The sequence below is a fragment of the Rhinichthys klamathensis genome, unplaced genomic scaffold, assembly GCF_029890125.1.
Source record: "Rhinichthys klamathensis goyatoka isolate OS25496 unplaced genomic scaffold, OSU_Roscu_1.1 h1tg000169l_1, whole genome shotgun sequence".
Taxonomy (NCBI): domain Eukaryota; kingdom Metazoa; phylum Chordata; class Actinopteri; order Cypriniformes; family Leuciscidae; genus Rhinichthys; species Rhinichthys klamathensis.
The window spans coordinates 2,961,339-2,989,260 of record NW_026606700.1 but is presented as its reverse complement, the minus strand read 5'-3'; the positions used below and the strand labels follow the sequence as shown (position 1 = coordinate 2,989,260).

At 37.4% G+C, this 27,922-nt stretch overlaps 1 protein-coding gene across 1 annotated transcript; it reads right to left on the bottom strand.

Moving 5' to 3' along the window:
* Window positions 1-108: 108 nt before the first annotated feature.
* phf19 (PHD finger protein 19) lies at window positions 109-27,922 on the bottom strand. The gene is made up of 15 exons (XM_056259706.1): window positions 27,676-27,922; window positions 25,420-25,625; window positions 24,636-24,717; window positions 24,333-24,428; window positions 20,004-20,098; window positions 19,743-19,891; window positions 17,072-17,167; window positions 16,096-16,164; window positions 15,385-15,505; window positions 12,322-12,389; window positions 12,059-12,208; window positions 11,559-11,628; window positions 9,203-9,288; window positions 6,993-7,088; window positions 109-1,904 (listed from the first exon to the last, which is right to left on the bottom strand). Exons 2-15 carry the CDS (start codon window positions 25,597-25,599, stop codon window positions 1,571-1,573), a joined length of 1,692 nt encoding a protein of 563 aa, XP_056115681.1. The 5' UTR covers window positions 25,600-25,625; window positions 27,676-27,922; the 3' UTR covers window positions 109-1,570.

The window sequence follows — 27,922 nt, the reverse complement described above, 5'->3', positions numbered from 1 at the left end:
TTGTACCTCCCAGTTTACATTTACAGTTATATTTGTGTATTATGCAAAATAAAGAATGTCACACCTGTGAAAATGATGGTACAAACACACAAGATCACACCTTTAAAATTATTGCTGACAAACTGTTTTAATGGTCTGAAACAGGAATGAATGAATAATGACACATGCAAGTTTACACATTTAACATGTTTGAACACTGTTCCAAAAAAAACGTACATGTTAACCATGTACAACGTTGAGTGTGATGTATAGAAATAGTCATAAAAGCATTCAAAACTATTTTATTTTAATCTTATACAAATACATTTTGTCTCTCTTCTGAACCTTGTTAAACTCGTAACCAAAATATAAAACTCCTCTTTAAATGTGATCAAGTTGACAAAAACTTAATAAAAAAAAAAAAAAATTGTTTTGTTCAATCTGTGTTCAATTTCACAAATGCTTTTCCATTGGGGGTAATATTATAAAAGTAAAAAGTAAATACTTGAAATATATTTTTATACATTTTTTCCTTTAAAATCAATTAGAAAATATAGGTACATTTATCCAATAATAGCTTGCATAGCTGATAAAACATGTTAATAGTGCAATAATAAAATGGGGCTAATCTTATATCCAATTATATACATGTAAATAATAAAGTATTTTTAATACCGTAATGTTGTGTACTATAAAACTAATGAAGTCAAATGATAGAACCTGACAGCTTTAAAACTTCACATTACTTTCAATTTTCCAGTCAATCCAATAATCTGATAAGTGGACGAATCCCCTTACAGATCCAGCTCAAATATAACAACAATCTTTGGATAGCTTGTAGAAAACATTGATTTGACGGTCACATGTGGGTAAAGAGCCTAGATTCTATTGAAATGAAATGCAGACGATCGGTTTCCTTCTGCTTTTTTAAAGCAGGTCTTGTATATCCAATCTGACATGCCAGAGCATACAAAAGTATATAAAATAGAAAAAAAAAAAATACTTCTCAAAGCAATATTTGCTTCACTTTGGTTATATAATCACCAAGAACAAATTCAAATATTATGGTTGAAAAGGAAAGAACGAAAGTGCTGACTAATATTTTAACAGCTAAAAAGTACCACTGTTAATCTTAGGTGAACAAATAAATGTCGCTATATATTCCTTCTGCAGAAATACTCTTGGAGATGAGCGCTCCATGTTTTATTAAACTCAAAACTTAACTGAAACTCACAGGGGCGAATGCTCTTAAACGGTTTGAATCTGAAAAACTAAACTGGAATGACTTCATGTTACGTAATACTGTCCTTTATCTGCTACCTACTGTAATACCGGCTGTTATACTGTGTAAAGTGAGTATGCGTTACCAGACTGATTCATGTTTGTGATGTTTAAAGTGCCCTAAAAAGACACTGTAAATGACTTCAAGAAAAACAAAGACTTGATATAAGACCAGAATATCAGAAAAAAAACACTTATGTGGTTTGTGGGGAAACAACAAAAACAAAACTAGAGCTCTGAAACTATGGCTTTCAGAAAAGCGATGTAGGGAAAGACTATGGGGAGTTATCCATCTGCTGTTCTGTGATGTTCAGTAAGGTGTGGTTCCTTCCCACTCCACTAAATACTGCACCTTTCCTTCAGGTGTGATCCTACGAGCCAGAACCTGATACTTCTCCCCGCAGGTGAGCCTGCCGGCCGCCCCGAAATAGCTGGTGATGGAAGACTTGAGGTGAGACAGCGAAGAATCGTCCTCGCTGATGCTCTCAAAGGTGTGGCTGTCGATGCTGTTCTCCATCATGACGTTACTCTCTTCTCCAGGCATGCTGATGGGGCTGAGCTCACGTTCCACCATCTCTCTTTTTGTGGCCAGCACAGTGTAATTAGAGGAGGGCAACTTCCTCTTCCGACTGCCCACATTTTTCCTGTAAAGAACATAAGAAGCATAAGAAATTGCCAGTCACCGGAAAAAATGTTTGTTCATAATATTTCAAATCTTTTCTGCTCATGTAACCAGAGGAGATTGAAATCTTCACAATCCAAATCCTGACGGATACAAATCAAGAACGGAGTGCTTGCTTACTACCGGCTGCATACTTGCTGCTATCATTTTATTATTAAAAAGAGAGTGAGGAAAAATAAATAAATACACTCAGTATACAAACTGCTCAGTATACATTCTATAAACTACAAATATTAGTATTTTGTACTATTATTTTATTTCAGGTAAAAAGTGCTTACTTAAATATTTTTCTATGTATTATCCAACAAAAAAATATGACTTTAATGTAAAAAAGGTGCAGTTGCATAGATGCACTGAAACGGTCCACCACAAGATGTCCCTGTTTAACACTGAATTTTACTTCGCCGTCCCCTTTCACTTGCCTCTGTGGGCGTTGTGGCATTTTAAAGGTCATACAGCAGAACTGGACTTTAAGGTTTTTCTTTTTCATTCAGCGAATCTTCTGGGGAGTTTCCAATCTGCATAAGCTTCGTAATGACCACACATTTCTGCCCAAGGGCATGTGTAACATGGGAAATCACAGCAAGATATCAAAATCCAATGCTGAGAACCTCCATTTCAGAATCATTACAGCAGCTAAAATGGGATGTAGAGCTAAACAGTATTAGTACATGAAAGCCAAGCACAGAAAGCAGATATGTGTTTGTGAAGTGTTTGATCTAGCCCACAACTAGGATGCACAGTAGGGGACAGGGATCTGTCGACCCTCACAACTTTTCCAGTCGAGAAAATCCAAGTCGTGTTTATTTTCCTCCACCCTCTCTCTCCGCCTCTTTCTAAACACCCTAAGGAACACTCCAAGAATACTAATGAGCATTCCATATCCTAAAATAAATAAGACAAACTATGGGAAAGATTTCAAAGAGTGAGTGGGGACGTTTGGCAGTCTCTAACCAGCCATCCATCCAACTCATGTTCTGCGCACAGGCCTTTGCTTTCTTTGGTTGTGATTTCTCCAGGCCGAGCGCAGTGGGTGACAAAAAAAAACAAAAAAAAAATACAGGACAAGTATAAGGGATTACTAACTGTACAAGTATCTGGCCTGCAGGACATGAGGCATCTCTACCAGGAATTTGAAGAGCTTCAGAAGAAGTGGTGACTCAAAAAAAAAGAAAAAAAAAAAGAAAAAAACCTCTGCTCGACAGTGTCAATAACGCTCCACAATGAAAATAAAGCTTTGTGAGGAAGACGAAAGGGAACAGGCTAGAGGTAAAAAGATTTCATAAGGAATGGTTCATCCGCATATAAAAATCATCATTATTAGTCATTAGTCATCAATAGTCGTTATTTTTCTAATAATTATTTAGAATCTTAAGCAGATAAAAATGTCAGTGCTGTTTTGATGACATGAGGAAAAATAATAATTAAGTAAATTATTAGGTGACCTATTCATTTAAAGGAATGTGTTATTGTTCACAATCAACAAATATACAGTAAACACTTTTAGGTCACACTTTAGTTTAGGGTCCAATTCTCACTATTAACTAACTGTTAACTATTGCCTCAATAAACTACTGCTTATTAATAGTAAATAAAGTCCTAATTACGGCTTATTAATAGTTAGTGAGGTTGTTAAGTTTAGGTATTGGGTAGGATTAAGGGATGTAGTATAAGATCATGCAGAATAAGGCATTAATATATGCTTTATAAGTACTAATAAACAGCCAATATACTAGTAATAATATGCATGCAAATAAGCAACTAGTTATTAGTGAGAACTGGACCCTAAACTAAAGTGTTACCCACTTTTATAAATGGAAGCTAAACAAGTTAAAAATCATTTAAAATCGGTTAGATTTGTTTTTTAAACTCAGGCTGTGGCCAGTCAAATCTTGTTACTTTTGTATGATTATTTCATGCACAGATAACACTGAATCTGTTTAACACATTTTATCATATAAATTGTAAAAATCATAATTGAAATGCTGGAAATGTACCCATCTAAAAAAAAATAGTTGCATCTCAAAACAACAATTCAGACAACTTTGCAGATCATTTTCATGTTGAATTCACATAATTAAAAAAAAAAAAAAAAAAAAAAAACTATTATTAAAAAGTCTACTCAAGCATGAGCATAAATAGTAAAATACATATTCACTATTGACATAATATATAATTATAAAATACAAATAATTTTTTTAAATATATTATGTGTGAATCCTAAATATTAAGAATTTTGAAAAAAGATTTTATATTATTTATTACATCAAATATTACATATTAAACAAATTAAGGGGGGAAATTACAATTTATTTCACATTTTTATAAATTAATTTTCAAGACTTTTCCATTTTAAAAATGTCAAATTCCCTGCTATCTCCAGGTTTTTCATGACCAAGTGAACCCTGTCTCTTAAACCCCTCAACTTTCATTTTAAGTTTACTTTTAAATGAATACACACTGAGGGATGAGTCTGGGTAAAACTGCATAACACCAATGAATCTGTGGTAAATTGCTAACATGCCACAGGGGAGGTTGAAAATACCTGGAAAATATCTCTGACCTTCAGCGCTAAAGGAAAGCCAGATTCGAGACCTCAAAAGCTGACAGGCCGACATCAAAATTCCTAACTGCCTAATGGCAATCTCGGCTCAGACATGGTTTCACTCCCGTTTTCAGCTTCCACTGACTCCATCTTTAAAATAAACAGGAGCAAACAAGTGGCCATAACCATAAATAACCCATAATCTGACCATATATCTCTGCGAGCTGTCAGAAGCGGTTTACACACAACATCAGGTGTTGATGGACGCCTGTTATTCCTCTTTAACTTGTGGGCAGCGGAGTGCAACCCCAGCAGAGGAGGTGAGAATCTACAGTGACAGCCGCGCTGCCAAATTGTCCCACTACAGCAATATTGATTACGCTGCAGTAGCCGTGAAGAGGACACTTGTGAAAGAGCAAGATGAAAGGTGTAGAGGATTCAGGCCTGGAATTCCAGCAAACCCACCATGGTCATTCCAGAGCCCGAGTCAAATTGACAATTGCTCGAGCTCATGTATATTAAAAAGTAAAGCGTTTAGAGGCACCCTGCTGGCCCAGTGGTTTAGATGATATCATTGATGTCACCACTTCAAAAGTCAAGACAAATTAGAACCTCCCAGAACACCTCAAGCTCGCATTGAATGGAACCGCAATACCACTTAAGTTGTAGTACAGGGTTAGCATCCGTGGTTTCCATGGCAACAGGGGACCAGCGGGTTCGGAAAATGGTCCACTGAAAACATGCATGGCTTTAACTTCACTTATTTGAATCGCACTGTTGCAAGGATGTACGAGAGTACGGGTGATTCGCAACAGCCTGTGAAGGATTACATCACACCAGCTGCTAAATCTACACCCCCGTGGCTAAACAAGTTTATATTTCAGCTGCGATGCGTTCAATTAGCTAATATGTTAATGCATTCAGTTCCTTTTTAAAGAGGACCTATTATGCTTTTTTTCATTTTCAACTTTCTCTCGTGTGTAGTGTTGCTGTTTGAGCATGAAATATGTCTGCAAAGGTAAAAATTCACTCCAAAGGGAGCTATTCACTATAAGTGCACACTGTTTCTGAACTCCCTCTGTTCTGAACTCCCTCTGTTCTGAACGCCTCTGTTGTAGTCTTGAGTTTTCTTTCGGGAACATGGCAAAATATTCCTCATTTAAAAAATTACCACCCAAGCCATACACAAAAAAAGGGGAGGCCTCATTTAGTTGCGTTAGTAGTGTGTTGAAACTCACAGTTAGTATTATGGCGCTTTTCCACTGCATAGTACGGTACGGTTCGGTTCGGTACGGCTCACTTGTGGTGCTTTTCCACTGCATGGTCCGGTACGGTACGGCTCGCTTCGGCTCGCTTTAAATGGTACCTGGTCTGTTGAGGTTCCAAGCGTACCGTACCGGTACTAAAATGTGACGTAAAAACACTGCAGATCACTGATTGGTCAGACAGAATCGTCACTACCAGCGTCATTGGACACTAAACCCGCTAGATTTAAATAACCAGTAGACAACAGCCAACGCGGTAGCATCTGTTTTTTAAACTTTAAAAAGAAATGGTTGAATCGTGGTCAGTGGACGAGGTGCAGACGTTCCTCTCGTTGGTTGCCGAGGAGCGGATCCAGCGAGAGCTGGATGGGCCAAACGGAATGAAAAAGTGTTCCAAGAAGTAGCTCAGCTCTTAGCCGCACACGGCTATCACCGGACCTACAAACAGTGTAGGGACAAAATAACGATCAGTCCCACCCACTTTGAAGAGGTACTAACTGCGGTGGAAAAGCAACCGAGCTAAAGCGAACCGAACCGTGCCGTACCGAGTCGAGTCGTACCACGCAGTGGAAAAGCGAAGCGAGCCGAACCGTTCCGCGCCGAGTCGAACCGTACCGAACCGTACCGAGCCGTACCAGCAGTGGAAAAGCGCCATTAGGAGCATGACATTTACGAAACACGCTCAAAGCAGTTGGCCAATCACAATACACTGGTACAGCCGGCCAATCAGAGCACATTGCGCTTTTCAAAATATGTGAAAAATAATGTGTTTTTTGAACATTCAAACTTAAACCTAACATACTGTAAGAGTGTGTATTTAAATTAACATTCACAAGTGTTTTTTTTTTTTGTTACATACATAAAAAAATATATATATACAACATAGGGGTGGGTGTCTTTATGCACCTAGGGATTTGATTCTATTTCAATTCAAAAAGTCGCAATCTGATTCCCAAAAAAATCACGATGCATCTTCATTTTTCTGCAACACTGTGAGGGTGCGAATCTTGGGTGAGTTAAGGTGCCTCACTGTGTAAAGATATGTGCATAAATACTGTATATATATACTGTATTATGTCTGCTTTGACCCTCCGACAGAACATGGTTATTATAATCTAGTCAGTGCCACAGAGAGTTGGCAAATATAGAAAACATTTCAAAGATTATTTTTATTTAGAAAATAGTAATACATAACATTGTTAATTTGCAGATCTGAAGAAACTGAGAAACTGAAAAGTACCTGAAGTCATAGGAGACGCTGGTGGTGGCTGAACCAGAAGTACTGGCTGCGTCGGTGGAGTCCTGGTCCAAACTGAATGTTTGTCCTGAACTGGTGCTAAGAATGAAGATGGACAAATCCATAAAGAGATATAGAGACAAGGAAAGAATCAAAAAACAGAAAACCAAAACCATCACATACTTACAGTCAACATGAAAGTTAACACACAGTTAGCAACCCTTTTTACTTCCATATTGTCACATCTCACAGCAAATAGGTAGGCCTTGATTTTACTTATGAGGAATTGATTGAAACCAGTGTTTTTATTGTTAACTAAAACAATTTTTTGCTAATTAAAATAAAGCTGAAATAAAATAAAATATATAAACGTTAGATGGAAAAACTTAAAAGAAAATTGGGCACCTAATTCAAATAAATTAAGTTTAAGTTTAATAAATTAAAGCTAAATAAAACTATTTTAAAAACTAATAAAAATGACAAACAAACAAAAAATTAAAACTGAAAAAGCCAATTCAAAATAATAATAAATACTATTATTATATTATATCAAAATAAATCACAAATAGTCACATAAAACAATACAAATTGGAGAAAATGTTGTTTCAATTTGACTTCATGTTACTAATCTTAAATCTTTCTCAGTCATACTCAAGAGGCCAAAGCAAAAGGGCTCCTGAAGAACACAAAAGAATACAGTTGATCCGACCTGCTGCTTGCTATTCAACACATTATACAGCGCTGGGATTGTGACTACACCAGAGTTTATCAGGACTACCATTCAAAGGATGGCAGTCATTAACTACAGTTCACGGCTTTGTGATGAAACCCAACGTGCCCTTTTTATTATGGCCGAAACCAACTCCAGCTTTCTCTTTTATACTCTTCAACAATCCCTCCCAGACAGCCGCTTTCGCCTCTCAAAGCTTTGTCTGCCCCAATAGTGTTTCCAATTCTCTCATTATTCAGGCCTGTTTGAGAGATGATAACCTTTACAGAAAAGTATAATTAAATCGCTTCACCAACCGTGTTGATAAAAAAAATATATTTTCTGTGGGGTGGGGTTGTGATTGGGGAAACAGTGAAAGACCTTTCTGATATTTCAAAGGAAAATGGATGCAAATGAGCATGATTGTTCGAAAGCCAATAAATAGATGCTTAAGGATTCAAATCAAAGGTAATGAGAAAAGGTTAAGCGTGCCGTCTGTTGCCGTGAGACTGAATTTGATTGAGACCTCATTATGTACATTGACGGAAAGGGGACGATTCATTTCTGCCAGTTTTAGCACAGGTGAGGCGACTTTATCAAAAAAAATGAAAGGGCAGTCGTATCAAATGAGCCATCAAACCCGAAGCATGCAGATATCTGTATTATGTGCTTAATTGTTACGACGTGTCCTAATGAATTATTAGGTCACTAAGAGGACAAGGGTAAATAATGAACTAGTACCACGACAAATCAATTATGAAATATTACGGCTTTTCCACACCAATTTTAAAATGCGAAACACTTGAAAAACAAACGTGGATTAATAAACTATCTTACTGTGATGATTTTATTCACATTAAGGAAGAGTGGTATGACCAATATTTTATATAAAGATATTAATATATATATATATATATATATATATATAGTGTAAACGTTTTTCAGCAAAAATAACTAACTTATACATGACGGTATAGTTATTTTTAATTACAAAAAAGTTTTACACTATATGTTCATGAGGTAAAGGCTATTTGTGGACAATTAAAAAAAAAAAACATGTGAATTAAATACTTCATCTTTTTTGATTATATCTTAGGATTATTTTAATTATTTTCTGTAAAAGCACTTTGAATTGCCATAGTGTGTGAAATGTGCTATATAAATAAACTTGCCTTGCCTTAAAAATCTTTAATATTATAAAATATTTTATACTTCTTATCGATATATAATAGTTTTGACTATATTCTAATTGGATGATAAACATTATATCAAAGTCATTATATACTCACATCTGTGACCACACATCAGTTGAATTTTACATTATAATATACCATTTAATTCTATATTTATTTCATACCAGTGGCCAATCCCAATTCACCTTGCTTCAATAAAATAAAACAAATTATAATAATAATAATAATAAAATAATGAAATAAAAAAGCTTTGGACTTGTGTGAATGATTTTAGCAACAAAAAAGGGCAACAAACAAAAAGTTCAATTCACCTCTTTAAACTCTGCAGCTCGTCCAGCGTGAAGTCGAAGATGTTGGCCATGTGATGATTGGTGCCCCAGGCAGAGGTGAGGTCATTCTGCGATGAGGTCACAAACAAAGCATGAAATGCAACGTTAAATTCATTTCACCGCATCGACTCATTGTCATTTGGACAATGACGATAACCACAGCTTTGATTATGACGATCAGAGCCGTCATGGTAGTTACAGTCACTCTAATGCCGTCTTTGAAGTTGCTCTTGGCATTATTAGCCGTGCTGCCTGGAGTGTCGAGATGTGTAGTTCAAGTAAAGCATGTCTGGGGACTGGAGACCTCTCAGAAGGATTTGTCAGTTAAAAGCCTCAGAGGATGAATGTAATCCTTTTTAGAAAATTTAGAAAGACAGAATGAGAGGGTTGGGGAGAAACAAACTTAAAGTAGCGACGTAACCCAATAGATTTTGTCAGTAGCGTGAATACTTTTTGTTAGTAGATTGTAGTGCAGCTGAATTCTTGCACTAAAGGCTAGTTTGACTCGAGTTCAGCTACATGAAATCATGAGTAGCTTGTAACATGGCTTTCAAAGTAGCTTCACCAACAGGGAGAGAAAAAAATATGAGGGAGGGAAAGCAAAGGCGAGAAAGAGACAAAACAACACAGGAGAAGAGGGGGAGAAATGCAAGGTCTGCATGGCAGCAGGCGTCAAGGAATAAAAAGAAGATCACCACGGGGCGCAGGGAAGATGCTAGAGAGAGATGAAGAGAGCCAGAAGACAACCAAGAGTAAACTTCGCTTGGGTCATATTTAAATTTAATAGTCAGTACATAAGAAACCTTGTAGAAAATGGCAGAAAAAAAGAAAGAAAAAAAGAAACAAGTAGCAGAAATGAACGATTGGCTGCATGAAATTGAACTATCGAGGAATTCAGGAAACTTCAAGAAGTGCTAGAGCACAAAATCTCAGTAAGGGAAGCTCAGATTTGGACTGACAGGTCAAACATAGTCTCAGAAGTCCAACACTTCACCTCTGCATGAATCAGATTTCAAGAGGACTGCACAAACTGAATTATTTAGTGTGTGTGTGTGTTGGTGTGGGTGTGTGTGTGCGTGCGTGCGTGCGTGTGTGTGTGTGTGTGTATGGTTTAGTGATAGATCAATATAAATCAGCTAGGCCAGTGTTTGTGAGTTGATGAAAAGCTGATGATTAAATCATAAAATTGTAAAATCACAATAAATAAAACATTGAAAATAAAAACATCAAAATGAAATAACGATTAACAGAACCGTGAATATGCTGTTAAATCATTATAAAAAAATAAAAATAAAAAAATGATATATATATATATATATTAGGTCAAAGAGGTTCGGTACACTAAGTTTGTGAATCCATAAATTATGCATCCATTTTAAGATTACTATCATCCTGTGCTAATGATGCCCAACTGGCCAGTTAACGGTGTCTGATAATCTTGTGAATGGATATCAAACACTTCCTGTTCTCAAATATTTCTTAGCAAAATTAGGGTTTATTTAATTTCAGATTTTTTTCCCCACTACTGTTCAGAAATCCACTACTGTTCAAAAATTTGGGCTAGGTATGATTGTTTTATGTTTTTGAAATAATAAGTGTCTAATGCTCACCGAGGCTGCAGTTATTTGATCAAAAACAGTCAAAACAGCATTGCGAAATATTAGTGCAATTTAAAAGAACTGTTTTCTGTTATAATAATTGCTGTTATAATCAGCATCATTACTCCAGTCTTCAGTGTCACATGATCCTTCAGAAATCATTCTAATATGCTGATTTGTTGCTCAAGTAACATTTCTTATCATTATCAATGTTGAAAACAGTTGTGCTGCTTATTTTTTTTGTGGAAACCATGACACTTTAAAAAAAAAAATCATTTGATGAATAGAAAGTTTAAAAGAACAGCATTTAAATATTCTGTAATAAAGTTTTCATTCATAAAAAAAAAAAAAAAACCTGACCTCCATTTTGAACTCCATTGTATTGGCCATCTCTAGATACCGATGTTAGCCACTGAGCGATTCATATCATTCGACCACTAATAAATACACTGTTTCATAAACTGCTTAGACTAGTCTTACAAGTAAGTCATCATTTTTGTTCTTTAAGGTCATAACCTTTTAATATCATTTCATAGACTGGCCTATTTTGAATCAGATATATATTAACCCTTGGCTAACTGCTAGTTGTTTACAATGTTTATGCAACTGGCCCAGAACCTTTTTTTATTATACAGACCTAGTAACTGTAACAACAACAGAACACAGATTTAAACCAGACAAGAAAGGTCATGTTATACGGCTGGTGACGCAGTGAAATGTTACCCGGGTGAAAAGCTTACATTAGGAATTGCATCCTCCAGCAGCCACTTGGACCTCTTCTTTCTCCGCTTCTCTGCAGGAACAGAGTTACTGCAACAGAGGAAGAAGAGAAACATTCAGTCGACATAATTGAGCATAATAACAGCTGAACTAAATAAACTGTCAATCAATGCATCATCTCCACCCACTAAACATGTCATTACAGATTTGAGAGCAAAAACTATTGAATCCTAAAAAGGAGATGTGGCTGTCAAATATAAAATTATAGGGGAGAAGCCAAGTGTCTTTCAGTGCATTCATTACATTATCAAAGCACTGCGAACATCTAAATTCCCTTTTATAAAGACCTCAGTTATGATCAGCCGACTGGATAAATAATAAACAAATAGCACTGTGAAACAATTAAAAGATTTAATTGGGATCAGTCTCATGATGAATTTCAATGTTTCCATGTGACATCAACAAGTGGTCTCATTCATTAAAAATGGGAGGCACTGATAAGGCAAATTAAACAATGAACCTGCTTCTGCTGGCCCCTTTTTTGTGGCCCCTGTGGCCCTCGCTGTTCTGGGCCTTCTCTGGGAACAACTTAGATGGAGGGTTAGGAGGGACCCTTGTCCTTAGTCGGAAAATGCATTTCCTCTTCTTGATCTCCTTCCCACAGAGAAACCTAAAAAAGGGGGTCAGAATAAATATACATTGAAAAGTGTTCTTACATTTTTTTTAATATACAGTATATTAAATATATTTATAAAAACACACACAGGAAAACATTTTTCTTACTTGCTTTTATAGTTGTTGAGGGCATCAAGAATAAACTGGCCTCGTTCAGACAGAGGGGTATTGGAGAGCTGAAATAGGTGAGAAAGTCTTTGAGAGAAACTGACGGTGTGATATGGGCTTTTATTATAAGACATTTCCTTTGCTGTTGCCTTGAGCTGTCATGTTTCAATGAAGACAAATGAAGCCCATTGGCTTCGCTATAGTTAAGTCTTGCAATTTAGCAATGCTGTTTTCTCAGATTACACATGACAAGCGGTCATGCGGCCCGTGAGCTACCAGTCGTCCTGATTGGAGGTAGCTTGCCGAGACATACTTTTCATGTGAGGTTATTTATTTATTTTATGAACATGCAGATGTGGTTACAAACAATCTAGCAAAATAACAACCAACAATAGAAAAAAACCCTATCGGGACTTCTAAGTTTTGATCAAGCACTTCATCATGGTCAGTTTTCATCAGAATGAGTAAAGACATAATTCAAGCAAAGAAAAGGGGAAAAAACCTTCTGTTTAAATGCTATTTTCAGCATTAAAAGATTAGTTCACTTCAGAATTAAAATTTCCTGATAATTTACTCACCCCCACGTCATCCAAGATGTTCATGTCTTTCTTTCTTCAGTTGAAAATAAATGAAGGTTTTTGAGGAAAACATTTCAGGATTTTTCTCCATATAGTGGACTTCAATGGGGTCCAACAGTTTGAAGGTCCAAATTGCAGTTTCAGTGCAGCCTCAAAGCCTCTACACGATCCCAGCTGAGGAATAAGGGTCTTATCTAGCCAAACGATCTGTCATTTTCTAAAAAAATAAATAAACATTTATATACTTTTTAACCACAAATGCTCGTCTTGCACTAGCTCTGCGATGCGCCACGCATTATGTAATATATATATTTATTTTAATTTAATTTAAGAAAACGACAAGTTTCGCTAGATAAGACCCTTATTCCTCAGCTGGGATCGTGTAGAGCCTTTGAAGCTGCATTGAAACTGCAATTTGGACCTTCAAACCGTTGGACCCCATTGAAGTCCACTATATAGAGAAAATCCTGGAATGTTTTCCTCAAAAACCTTCATTTCTTTTCAACTGAAGAAAGAAAGACATGAACATCTTGGATGACGTGCGGGTGAGTAAATTATCAGGAAATTTAAATTCTGAAGTGAACTAATCCTTTAAGTCTCACGCAGGCGCAGCATGCAGCGTAGGTTTCGTTTGTGTGAAAACATGACGGAAGGCAGAGTGCTGAGAGAAATGATATGAAACAATTTAAGAATGAATTATTTAATTCGCCTTTGGCTAAGCCCCGCCCCCCTTAGTTACTGTTGCTAGGTCCGACAAACAAACTTCATCTGGGCTCTGGTATCAACATGGCTTATGCTGTGACAGCTCTTCCTGCTGAAATTTTATCAAACTTTTATAAAGCAGCAAATAAAGTGTCCGATAGAAGTAGTCAAAAGGGGCTGCAATATACGTTCGAAGGCTATATTCATGACATACAGGTGAAACGCAAGGAACAACAAGGCATCCAAATAGAGGCAAAAGCATACCGGTCAGTCAAAAAATGAACCACCGCATATCCTACTAATCGAGACGGAGGCTGGGACTAACAATATCAAGGAGCAACACTGTTCATACAAAGCTGGGTAGGTCTCTATTCACTTCTATAATCGTTATTACAAAGGAAACGGACTACGCGAGTATAACGTTGTATTTATTAGCAGCGTGTGCTAGACGACACTTGTCAGGATTTGACTTCGGTTTTGGGAAGGGAAAAAAACGCACACCCCCCTCAAACTACTCTGGGAAATGCGTATCTGTGTTACAAATGCCCCAGGCACAACGTTTAACCATATTTTAGATAAAACTACGACGGTAATAGCCTGCTGAGACCAAAAATATGAGACGCCTGTGTTAAAGTCAATGGAGCGCTGTGAAAAAGTGTCGGACCTCTGTGGGAGCTCGTTCTTGGCTGCGCTGTGATTGGTCAATCTACATTCTAGGGTGTGGCTTAGCCAAAGGCGAATTCTATGAATGTATAAGAGGGAACTGACTGTCTTCAGAAAAAGTTTCGATGGCATTCGCTTTTTATCTTCCCTCCGTGTAAGCCTTATAAAGCGCTGATCGGCACGGGCGGTAAGGTACTCGTGTGTGTGTGTGGGTTGCGGGACAATAAAACGATTTGCGGGACTCCCGCAAAAGAGATATATTTAAAAAATAAAACATCTAAAAACAAATAAATTGTTATTCATATGTTGCACAAAAGCAACAAGAATAACTAAAACTAAAAAACGATTTACAGGCCAGAACGAGTTTCTATTTATAACATGTTTGCAGCGTTGAGCAATGTAGATAATCACGGACATATGTGCTGTTTTCTTGCAAATCCTCTGATTATAACAAACAAAGTGTTGACATTATGAAAGGTTTATTGTGCAGTCAGCTTCATTGATAATAACTGAGCTTTGTGAGATCGCAATGAGCTAAGATGTCAGCTTTATAGGAATTATTAAGGGAGCACACTTTGCGTTGTTTCTGTCAAGCCAAACCATGCCAGCAGTAGCCTATGCTTGCTTTTATGTTAAATTAAACATAAATTATGTTTGTAAATGTTTATGGTTTAATAAAAAATAATTTATCACCATCATTACAGGTGTTTTATGTACCTTACTTGTGTTGTGAGCATCACCAAGCCACAGCTTACTACAAGTTACTTGTGGTTGGCCTGGCCGTGCGTCACTCAGAAAACAACCGGCCAATCAGAAGAGAGGCTCATGAATATTAATTAGACAGGCCAAAATCGACCTGTTCTTGGCAGAGCTCCTGAGAAATGAGCTGTAAAAATATATTGAGATAGTTTTTGGTACTTATACTGCAAATACATATATTCTTTTCTTATATATAAAACACCTGGCAAAGTTTCACTACGTATTTCAAAGGACCTGCTTTTCAATTCCTAGAAATGACCGCAATCATCTACCAGACAAATCACTACCTAAAAGTTACAGACTTTACCTTTAATTTTTTGTCCTATAATGATCTTGGATAGAAAAAGCTTGAATATATAACCTTGCCCATCTGGAAATGATCCCAGTTGTTGCTGATGAAGGTAAGGATCTCTTCCAGTTCAAAGTATTTCTTCTTACTTTGGACTCCTAGGTTGTACAGGGCAAGATGGACCACATCCACCCTGTAAATGAAAAAAAAAATGTTTAAAAAAAAAACTCCTGCATAATGCCACTTAGAGCTCTAAAGTGTGAGAGTAAGCTGAAGATGTTTTAGACCTAAAGCAGAAATGCTCTTAGATCAAATGACACTGCCAAAATCTGCATGAAATGTCACATGGTAAACGTTAAATAGAGTGCCGTTCTGTTCACAAGGCAAGGTCCATTTTAACACACCAGACTTTTTAAGAAGGATAAAGCTTAAATCCGAACCGAGACTGACTTCATACCTAAATATCCAGCACATCCAGCTCACTGTATTTCAAGAGTAATCCCCCTGCTATCATAAGAGATCCTCTCAGCAGCAAATCTTTGGTTTAAATGGCTATTTCTCATTTGGGACAAAAAGCAAGAATCAGTGTCTAGACAAACTCTATGCTGAAAAAAACCCATCGAACCCACTTTACTTTCTGAGATAGCCGGGAGCACCAAAGAAAAAGCTCCGGATCGAGAGCTCCGGCCTGTATCAATCAAATCCGACACTTTGACTGTATAATTCTGACACAGATCTGGGCACAATCACTCGTGAGGGGGGAAAGAAGAGCTGCCCATTTACCATCTGAGAGCCAGCCGCTTGATGTATTCCACTCCTTTATTGCACACCGCACAAATGAACAAGTAAAACCTGGGAGAGAAAAGACAGAAAATGGAGTCATTTAAATGACATACCTTGGAGAGGTGCAAATGCTTCTGCGGCCACAGAAAAATTGTGCCTGACAGTGTCATAATGATCTTTTAAAAAAAATCCCCTAATGCATGTAATCTTGCCTGTGTGCGAGGACGCATTAAAGTTTGTCGCAATATTCACTAATCATCACTGTTGAGATGTTGCAAATAGAATTTCACTTTGGTTATTGCATTCATTGGTCTTTCTGAAAAGCAACGGCTTATATTTCATTATAAAACGGAAAACGCCGACCCTAAAATCTGATTGGACCGATTCGCCGTTCGAAGCCACCAAAGAGCAATTTCCAGCAACGAGCAATTTGTCGGTACACACTGAACGTGACTCAGCTGCATGACACAATCACAGCTAATCAGAGGCTTACAGCTATGTGGAGCTGGATTTTCGACCAATGAGATTTCATTATTTAATTTTATTAAACCATGCAATCAGAAAAACGTGTTGCTCGCCATGAGTGCAGTTGGTTCAACAAAAACTCTAAGAATGGTTTACTTTGATTATTTAAATACTTCAGCCATTTAAATATTTATTGATTATTTATTTATTCATCATATTAATGTTGTTGCTGTTTTATAAAACCAAATGCCACATGATGTTATGCGTTACAGTGATTTCCAGCAGGTTTTATGCACTCCACTTCCAAGTTCTGCCTAAAAATACCCTTCGGCCATGACACAATCACTGAAAGCATTGCTTTAATGATCTAAAGCCAATTGTTTTTCAGGAAAATTCATTGATTTGAGGGAAACTATGAGAAATCAATACTGAAGGATGGCAGAGTATTGATGCAAAGATGTAAGTTCTTTTGTTGTGGTAAAGTTTGTGATAAATGAAGCTCTGTACATACCTATCTCCAAACATCATGGACTCCTGAAGGCACTGCGTACACGCCTCATGAAACCACTGCTCGCAGCGAAAACATTGCAGCATTTTCAGGTACCACCTGATGGGACAATCGAGAATAAGAAATGAACTGTCGATTGTTTCTTATCAGACACAAAGCACAAAGACCTAAACAGACCAATTACATTTCATGAAAAAATAAAAGAACAAGCAAAACTAAGGGGGTGGTGTGATGGAGTGATGCTCAGATCTCTATTTTTTCCATTCAAATGGTGTGTCTATAGAACAGCAGCAATAGAAAAACCAGTAGCACAGCATTAACTGGATGTTTCTTGAAGCTGGAGCGTGAACTACAATACATGTGTAGGGACGCACCAATACCACTCATATAGACCAAGCACGAGTAATAGAGCTGCACAGTTAACCAGTAAAAGATTGCAATCTCGATTAAAACACCCAGGTGATCTCATTCCTAAATGACAACAAAACGCCTGTGTCTATTAAACATTTAACAGAATCACACAAGAACATTCAAATCTGTGTTTGAGCTGCCGCCGACCCAGAGAAAGCAGTTGTCATGTATATGTATGAAACGTCTTTTCAACCACACAATATCATTATTTCTGTGTTGCAAATATTACATTTATCACAGAACTACTGGGATAAAAGTTTATACTTTGGATATAAACACTGATTTCTACTGTGGCGATTATAATAGACCACCAAATCACCTTTTGAAAGTAACTTGGTGCTGCAAATAACGATTGTATCAACTACATCGTTTCACCAGTAGGTGGCGACAAGTGACTGTTAAGAATGTATTTGTCATTGAATCATTCATTCAAGAGATTTGTTCAAAAAGGCTGATTCTTCCAGTATTGAAACAACTGAAGTGTTATGTCATTGAATCATATTAGTATTTTATGTTGTGTAATGTAGACTGAGACACTATATCAAAATGCACAGACTTTGTTCAAGTTGCACACTGAATATGGGATGGAGCTCTTAATTTGGAACTCTCAAAGTGCATGAATTTAACTTTAAAATGTTTGTTTTTTTTAAAAGCCCCTTGAGGAACCGAGGTATTCATTAATTTTATTATTCGCTTAATTATTTTCAGTTTTCAATTGAATTTTCATTTAAGTTTTAGTAATTTTGCTATGTGCTTTCGTCATTTTTATTAGTATATTTCTATTTATCCTTAAATCTTTTTAGTTCAGTTTTAGTTTTAGTACTTCAGCTCAAACGTATTTTATTTTAGTTAGTTGCCAAGGCACCATTTCAAATTTTAGTTTAAGTTTTCATCTAATATTTATATTTTATTTAAGCTTCATTTCAATTAAAGTTTCAGTTTAAGTAGTTAACAGTAACAAAACTGTGCTTGTCATTATTAAGTAAAGCATAAGATGTATAACTTGTGTTTAACTTATGAAGTTTCAGTTCATTTGATTCAGTGTCACAGCGCACATATAGAGCTGATCCTGAACAGTGTGGCAGACTGTGATATAATAATCAGATGAGATGACCACTGCTACAAAGCAAGTAGGGTCTGTATTTTTTTGGAAACCCAGCGACAGTCCCTGTTCTGCCGTTTGTTGGATAACACATGCATTTTTTATTTTGATCAAAATGATTTGCGCTGAGTGAGCAGACGGCAACCGAGTGCATTTGTCACGCTTTCCTCACTGTTTTTTCCTGCATTTCACTGACATGTGCAAACAAACCATATCAGTCCAATTAATGAAACATTTGCTGCATTGACTGTATTTTCATTTTCAGCTTAACTTATTTCAGTGGCGGCTGGTGAAAAATATGTGGGCGCCCTAGCGTCCTCTATTGGCTCAATATTAGAAAGTATTCAATATTTTTTTTTAAATTGGAGAAAACAGAAAAAAGGCTGTAGGACAACTTCAAAACCCAACCTTCTGATGTTCATTCATGTTTATTTTGTGTTGTAACTAGTAAAGCGGAAGAGATGATTGGTTCACATGTGCTCCGTGTTGCCGCCTCGCTTGAACTGAGGTGCTACAGCGATCTGTCACGCCACAAAAGATCGCAGCGACAAGAGAGACGTCCATGGTCTCACTCCAGTCTTTGGGAAATTAACCCATTTTCAATTCTTTTGAGGTTTACTGTGTTTGCAAAAAAAAAAAAAAAACTCTTCGGATCTATACAATTTGCACGAACAACATTTTTGATTCAAAACGTAGAATTTAGCCGAAAAGCGACTACCGTAATTTGTAGGTATGAACACTGCTCTGGAGGATATTGTCATTATTGTCAAACATAATGGCCTGGTTTCACAGACAGGGCTTAGATTAAGCCAGGATTAAACCTTAGTTCAATTAGGGCAATTAAGTAGCTTTTATAAATATATTTGCCTTAGAAAAAAAAAACATTACTGGTGTGCACCTTGACAACAAGTCAAAGTTCAAAACAATGGCACTGACATATTATTAAGATTTCAGTACAAGTTGCTTTCAGTTAAAACAGCTCAAACATGCATTTTAGTCTGGGACCAGGCTTAAGCCTTGTCTGTGAAACCAGGCAAAAATGTATAACTCGTGTTTAACTATCTGACATCCATTCAGTGTTTTCATAATGCCTAGATCTCTAGCAGGGAAAGAAGGAAGACCGCAAAACGTCCGGAACGAGAAGAGACGAGGCAGACTCACTCTCCGGGTCCTCCGCAGTAACAGTAGCACTGCTGATGGTTCGTACGATGCAAAGAGTCCCACTCCAGATCCTCTGGATTATAAGTCAGCACCTGCTTCATGGCCTGTAGCGCTTTGGAGATTGGCCCTTTTTTCAGAGCTCCCCCTTTCTGCCACACACATGAAACACACATGTCAGCAACATACTTTCCCTGATCCCCATTCATTTATATGGAAACGGAAAGGGAATATAGTGTATACACATGGATAAGAAGGACTTACTCTCACAGCTAAGGCAAAAATGCACTTCCTGCAGAACCATGGGGGCAGGTCAGCTGAGCTCTCCACTGGGGGCAAGTGGCAGAGCTGGTGATAGCCTGAAGATGCAAGGCAAGCATGTGGAAGAATGGAGGACAAATATTAGCACAAAAAAAAAATCTACTCATACCCAATCAGATGTGTAAATATGAACAGCAGAGCTAAAGTCGACACTAATCCTTGAGACTTCAGAGAGCCACTTCTGCGTCCCCAGCGAGTCATTAATGTAGTGCAGTCTTACCGAACCCCCTTAGTCATCAAAGACACCCAGAATAGTTCTCCATTTACTTTGTAGATCCTATGGCATTTATAATGCAAATTGCACCACATTTTCCACTCCATTCTTTTAAAATACATTATCACAAGTACATGCTAATCAGTTGTATCCACACAGGCAGAAGAGTTCCCCAGCAATTACATCATGCAAGAAGTCATAGCAACAATTATATCACTAGATTTCTACATTTTCTGAAGACTATGTGAGTGCTGCATGATCATGCAGAAGTAACTAGAGACGTAACTAGCATAGACATTGAAAATTAAGATCGCCAAACTGCAATATTTGATTTGATTTGATCACCCCCACCACCCCCCACCCAAAGATTTGGCCAATCAAATCAAAGTGCCGGGCTTTACTGTTCACAGAAGCTAAACGTAAATTGTAAACCGTTTCATGATAGAAATGTTGAATAACCAAAAGTAATATTGAGTGATGCAAACTACTAAACTTTTCTTTTCTTTTTTTTAAATATAGCATCATTTTTGTGATGTAAAAAAAATAAAAAATAAAATAGTTTGGTCCCCTCAGAGTTAAATGGTTACAGCCTTGGTCACCACTACCATTTTAAGTTGTTGTGGGTGGTTGCCAGGATGTGGCTGTGTAGTTAGTTTTTGGGTGTATGCTAGGTGGTTGACCAACTGAATAACCATCAGCCACCCTGCCATCCCATCCAAATCTACATAAAATATTAACTTACAGTACGGTCCCACTTTATATTAAGTGGCTTTAAGTATTATGTACTTACATCGAAAAATAAGTACAATGTACTTATTGTGTGGATGCTGTATTGTAAAACACTTTTGCTGCTGTTGAGGAGTGACAAGAGAAGGTTAGAGACAGGTGTGGTATGAGTAGGTTTAAGGGTGGGTTAAGGTGTAAGGAAAGGGTTAACAGTGTAATTACAAATGTAATTGCATACATTAATTACAGCTGTAATTACATGCTGATATTTTTTAAATATAAGTACAATGTAAAAACATGTATGTACACAATAAGTCTATTGTATCAAATGATTAATTTCAATGTAGGTACATAGTACTTAAAGCCACTTAATATAAAGTGGGACCGATAATAACAACAAAAATAACCAACAAAATCCATCAGCCACACAGCAATCCCACAAAATAATAATAATGATAATAATCATCATCATAACCAAGCGTACCACACGAGTCCTGAAAAGTGAAGCCAAAGCGCCTCAATCGCCTCCAGGTGGCTTGTTGCAGTATTGGTCATAAACCCCGCCCTCTCCAAGTAATGATGCGAGACAAACTAAACAATCAAATTACACTTCAAATTATTTTTTTACAAAGATGGTCATTTTTGCCAGTTTTTATCACGCTGATGTTAGTTCAAGTTAGTTATTTGATGCTATAAAAACGGGGGTATGACCTCATGATTGACAGGAGGAGGAGTTTGGAGCTTTAACTTTAATTAATTCCATAACTGCTTATTTCACACAGACATAAGTTGTTCTGCAGTAAACTGAATTAACCGATTCTGCAGGAGTGAGGGCGGGACCTTGATATCACGGCTCCACCTCGCGCTCACTACTGTGCAGATTTGGGCTCCAAGTTCACTACTGCGCAGACTCCAGACTCCATATTGGGACACTGGCGGCTTCACTTACTACAATGGAAGAGAGTGAAGGTGCGTCGTCCATCTTTTTTTAACAGTCTATGATCACAACTAGTCATAATAAAGTTGTGATGTTTTCTAGAAAGAGAAGGAATTTAGATTTAAATTTGTATATCTGCTAAAGGTCAACTTTTAGGTGTAAGTAATATATGAATGACCTCAAAAACTCAAATCCCAAATCCCAAGTACGATGAGTAATAACAATACTGATGCTTCTCTTTCCAAATGCCACTAATAACTAGAGCTGCCCCTATTAGTCGACTAAACGTTAGTACAACAAGAAGAGGCTTATTATTCGGTTAGTCGCAGGGGGAAAAAAAACTCCACAGGAAGTGGCGAAGCCATGCAGTCTGTGAGGGACAAACCATTAAAGGCGGGTCCTTGTGGTAATGTGCGTCAGGCAGGAAATCCAAACGTTCGCCTATCATCTATCGACCTCAAATATGGCTTGTCATTTGAAACATGCAAGTAGTAGCAACTTTACATGGCTGCTCGCTCTAGAGTTAACCTAAATAAATGAGCGCTATTATTAGGCGCATATCCAAGTGTTTGTGTGGAGTGTGGAAGCAAAAGTATAGCGCTTACTGCACGACATGGAGGCGCCGGAGTTACGGTTTAACTGGTGATCAAAGTTAAGTTGCGACAGCATCATGTAGTGAAAAGGTTTAATTGTAATGGACGTATTGCACAGGCTTTCAGAATTGACAAATATGCGGTTAAGCGCTCACATCTGGCGTCACAACTTAAACCGGTCACCAGTTAAACCGTAACATTGTATGTAACTTGCATTGTTTCCTGATAACAGCGGAAACAACTTAAAATACTTCATTTTGGTCACGTAAGCAATACATCATTCGAAACTGTAAAGGGTCTACAAAAATTAACCAAAATTCATGGTACTTTCCTCACAGACATGAGAAATATATCTATAGAAAGCTTGAAATGCCAATTTGAAAACATTTTGCAGTTGAAAATAATCTCTGCTTATGTAATCCGTATCAAAGGTGCATTTCTCTCTAAAGGCGAGTCCACTAGACTGTGGAAATGGCGAGTCAGCATCGTCAACTTCATCTTTGCAGCCGACACTGACACAGAAAACACTAGTTTATTAATTAACAATTAAAATGTCTCCTTGCTATTTTTTCCGACAAATTCATAATCAATACTTTTGGCGGTGCTTTGCAAGCTTTATGTGTGCGCTTGAGTGCAGAATAGGCTTTATTCCACCCACAGTATATTTAAGTAATTAAATTAATATAAACGTGCGATTAGTCGACAAATGGCTTGAATGAACGTCTAATAGTCAAATAGAAAAATCTTTAGTGAAGGCCAGCCCTACTAATAACTTTTATTGTTTTTACTTTTTTGACATTTTATTGTAAAATAAGTTTTTTTGAGTCAACAGTTCTTCAACATGAATCTTTACTTTTTAAAACCAGTGGGGCTCGACAGCCTTAGTCAACGGGTTGGCGCGTATGGTTGGGTTGCGGAGAGATTGTGAGATTGTGGTTAGGTCTCAGCAGCAGGAGGGACGTAGAGGTCAGTAAGCTGGGCTGAGTTGAGTGGGGGACGGAGGGGGGTGATTTTGGGACGCAAGAGTCACTGTCTTCATGTTTTGTCTTTTACGCCTGTGTTATGGAAATCATCATTATGAACAGCAGCTACGCTAATTATTTTCCCTTTGCTTTTCTGCTGTTATCTCGGGACGCGAGTCCCGAGAAAATGGCGTTCGTCAGCTCCAGTTTGTATCCAGCCTCTCACGGAGACTTCAGATGCTCCAATCACAAAGCCTATGAAGTGACGACTCAACACGGGCGATATGGACTCTCTATGGTGGACGGCACTGATCCTCAACAACTCGTCTTAAGACCGGCGTGCATACTTGGACTTCCAAAAAATACTCTAAATGTTCCGATCCAATCTGACTTGTAATGCTGCCCGAATCATGCACTGTTCCTTCGTTGGCCAGAGGAGAACTGGCCCCCCGACTGAGTCTGGTTTCTCCCAAGGTTTTTTTCTCCATTCTGTCAGCGGATGGAGTTTTGGTTCCTTGCCACTGTTGCCTTGGCTTTTGGCTTGCTTAGTTGGGGACATTTAACATTTAATATTCAATAATATTATTGATCTGCCTTACTTAAGGTGGACGTTGACGCAATTTCTTTTAGAAACAGACTTTGTTATATTGTTATATTGTTTTTGTTATATTGTTTTCATGTTATCACTGTGAAGCGCTTTGATACAATCTGTATTGTAAAAAGCGCTATATAAATAAAGGTGACTTGACTTGACTTGACTTAAAAGCAAAAACAAGTTTTTTTCCTCTGATATATCCAGGTTTTATGTGCTACGTGAAGAGCTAGGTCTGCCTCACTCACCTATTCCACACTTCCCGCAGATAAGGATTTCATTACCAGGAACTAGAGACATGTCAGAACACACTGAGCATTTTGGTTCTTCCCCAGGGACACCAGCTGTGTGAGAGAGCGAGAGAATAAAGCTTGTTACTTCGTCACAAAGCGCTAATACCATAGCGTCACACAGACATCTCACAGGACACAATGACATATCAAACAATATATCTGCTTTCTAGCTTGCTGATGAATATTGTTGCTTCTTTAAAAAGCTAACGATTTAAAAACCCCAGGTTTGTACAATGCATTTCCACCCAGTCCTCTCACCATGCTGTATGTCTTTCCAAAGCACCCAGAACTTGGAGTTGTCTTCAAACGTCACAAAGCAACTCTGTTTTGAGGTGCTCACCTATAGGGAAATGGAACGAGAAACGTTTGTGTTGTGAAATGCGAACATAAGACTGTAAAAAAAAAACATAAATATGTCTTCGCCAAATGAATTATTCATGATTAAGAGCATGTGCTATCAGGTCATGAACATCTCTTGCATGTTTCCTCCAGGGACCCAGCAATTCATTTTTGTCCTCAGAAGGGAACATTGATTTTTGGGAATTTCACATGGCAGTTTTATAAATCTGGTGTATCTTAAAGTTGACATCCTGGGCTTTCAAAGCACAGTATGATTTCCTTTTTCATTTCTTTTACACATGTCCTTTGTAAGGTACATCAGGACTTTGAGAATTTATTTTCACCTTGAACAGGATTAAATATCACAAAAATGCTCTTATCCTATTTTTCCATTGGAAGTTGCCACTCAAATCACGTACATAATGACATTTTTCTATACATTTACACAAATTATGAAATAAATCAGAAAGCAAATATTATATACATAAATGTTGGTAAAAACCAGTTTCGAGACTATGTCTGATTTATCTGTTTAAATTGATATTTAGAAAAAAAAATTAATCGTATGTTTTTAATGCTCCAAGTAGTATCACAACTCAATTCCAACACGTTTTATTGCTGTGTCCCAGGAGGATATACAGTGTGTGCAATAAAACAGATTCAGTTCAGGTTTATATAGACCCCCAGAGCATCAGCGACTCACTCTCTGGATTTTGCCCAGGTAGTAAAGGCCGTCAGACCAGCGGCACAGGACGTACTGGCCCACGGTCAAGTTGGTCTCTTGGTCACTGCAGGGTTTCTCTTTCTTGGGAAGCAGGTGCTTGGGTTCTAGAGGTTCCGACCCGACAGTCAGATATCCGTCCCGACAGGCCGATTCCAACATGCTGACTGTAGAAACACCTACACTTCCTGTGGGTCAGTGGTAAAATGCAAAGAAAAAACACACACAATGATTACATCAGGTTTATCACATGTGATGTTTCCCAGAGATGACAAAAATGGAAATACTTGCATCATATTGCATATAAACATAATCTATTGGAATTTTTAAGAGTATTTTTCGATGTAAAAATGATTTAAATATGGAAACCTTAGTGACCAGTGGTCTGGTCACTTATCTCTATAAAAACTCCAGAAGAAACCAAGATAAACACTGACATAATAAGGGGGTTTGCCCAGTTCAGTTGCATTTATGAAAAAACACCCAGAAAAGGCTCTTGTCAAAGATGTCTATTTCTGTGCCAGTTGTTTTACAATCTATATTCACCCCAAACGTATTTATTTACAGATGGAAAAAGGGGGTTTAAGGATTTATATGTACAATTAATCAATAAGCTTAAATGCAGAGCACTATTGGTCTAAATGCACAGCACATCTCGCATAATTAAAGCTTAGAAAAAGGACAGTCATCTAGGTTTAGATTTCTCCACTCACTGCTGTGATTTTAAAAAGAGGATCATGCACTAGATTATTTGTTTTACACAGCCTCTTTAATAATTACCAACCAGAAATGTGTCCTTTTAACTGATATTATAATTTATATTAATATGAGTTTCATAATATCCATTCAATGACTACAGCACGTGCACATTTTTTAAAAACGTCATTTGCCAACAATTTACAGACTACAACAACCACAAGGACGAGTTTACATGCTTCTATAGTCCTTATATAGTAACTTATACTTACAAAAAAAGTGTTTCAAAATGTCAAATATGTTTTTTTGTAAAACAAAAGTAATGCCAAACAAATACCTTATTTGACGCATAAATGCCATTTTAAAAACCCATAGGAAATTCCCGGGGAAACCAATAGCTTGGAAATACAAATTCTCTTCTGGGTTTTTGTGCTACAAACTGAACAACTCACTTGACAATACATATAGTTGATAAAACGTATATACAGAAGTTGACAAAATGGATGAATCAATAAATACCTTCTTTGTTGCAATCAATACTGTGGGTGAAAAACACTTACTAGTAGTGTTATCCAAACAAATGTATAAAAACCGAACACATTAAACCCATTTTTGTTATTTAAAATGAATTATATTAAGTAATTTATATATTACATCTAATTAATTGTATAACAAACATTATTATATTAAATATTAAGTATTTTATTGATCTATTAATTTGAAGACGTTTATAGCTTTAAATGTTTTGCAGGTTCAGCAAAGTTAAGCATTTTCAAAACCCCCTGGTTAGGAATCAAACTCAAAATGTGCAAGTATGTAGCCTACAGTACAGCAGGTAAGTTAAGTGTACTGAATGTACTCGATGGCTTTGACAACCTGCAGGAATTCTGTAGAACTGCAAATAGATTCGTCCAACCACAACTGTGCACATGGGGAATATTGCCTGACTCAGTCTCAACCCTGATGAGTTAAAAAGGCAGCAGAGAAACTGAGCTGGTTGACTCATCGTCAGGATGTGATCTTCAGACTTACTGATCTCGGCCAGTTTTCTTCTACTTCTAATATTCAAATCAATCGAAACCAGCCGACCAAGAATCACACAATCTGCAACCGTGCTGTAACTGTAAGAATAAAACATGCATGCCTTTTCTCTGCGTGACAGAAAGCTATTGCATCAACTTTAAAAGCCTGCTTAAAAAGAAAGTCACTTAACAGCCATGCCGACTTCTAAAAAGTCTATTAGTTCAGTTGCGTATATAAATCATAGCCAACTACGAATCTTTGCACTGACTCCCTCCCCATTTGAAGACATGCAACATCATCAGTGCATGCTGGAAAACTTGCGCACTGCTAAAACTTCTCTCGGGGACTCAGACAAGTTGTCATGCTGGCTGTAATCAAACACAACATGCACAAAAACACAGTATTACTCTTTCATATGCATGAATAAGGTCGTCAGAGCACTACAGCTGTGACTGTTACGCACTAATGCTGCAGGTTTTGAATCGGGTCACATTCAAACACATCTCGCGCTGAGATTACCGCTTTGATTTCTCTCCAGTCCCGCGGGTAAAACGCGCCAAAAAGTGCAGATAGTCCTCCTCTGGCAGCCCGATGTCCCATTCGCGATGTTTAAGGGAGTTTCTGGTGTTTTTACAGCACAAGCGGCGCAGAAATGCAGTCAGTGCACGTCGCCATTTTTTCACCTTTTCCCGCGAAGCTTTTACGTTTTGCTTATGTAATTAACATAACCCGATCATCATCATCATCATCATCCGCGTACAGGAAG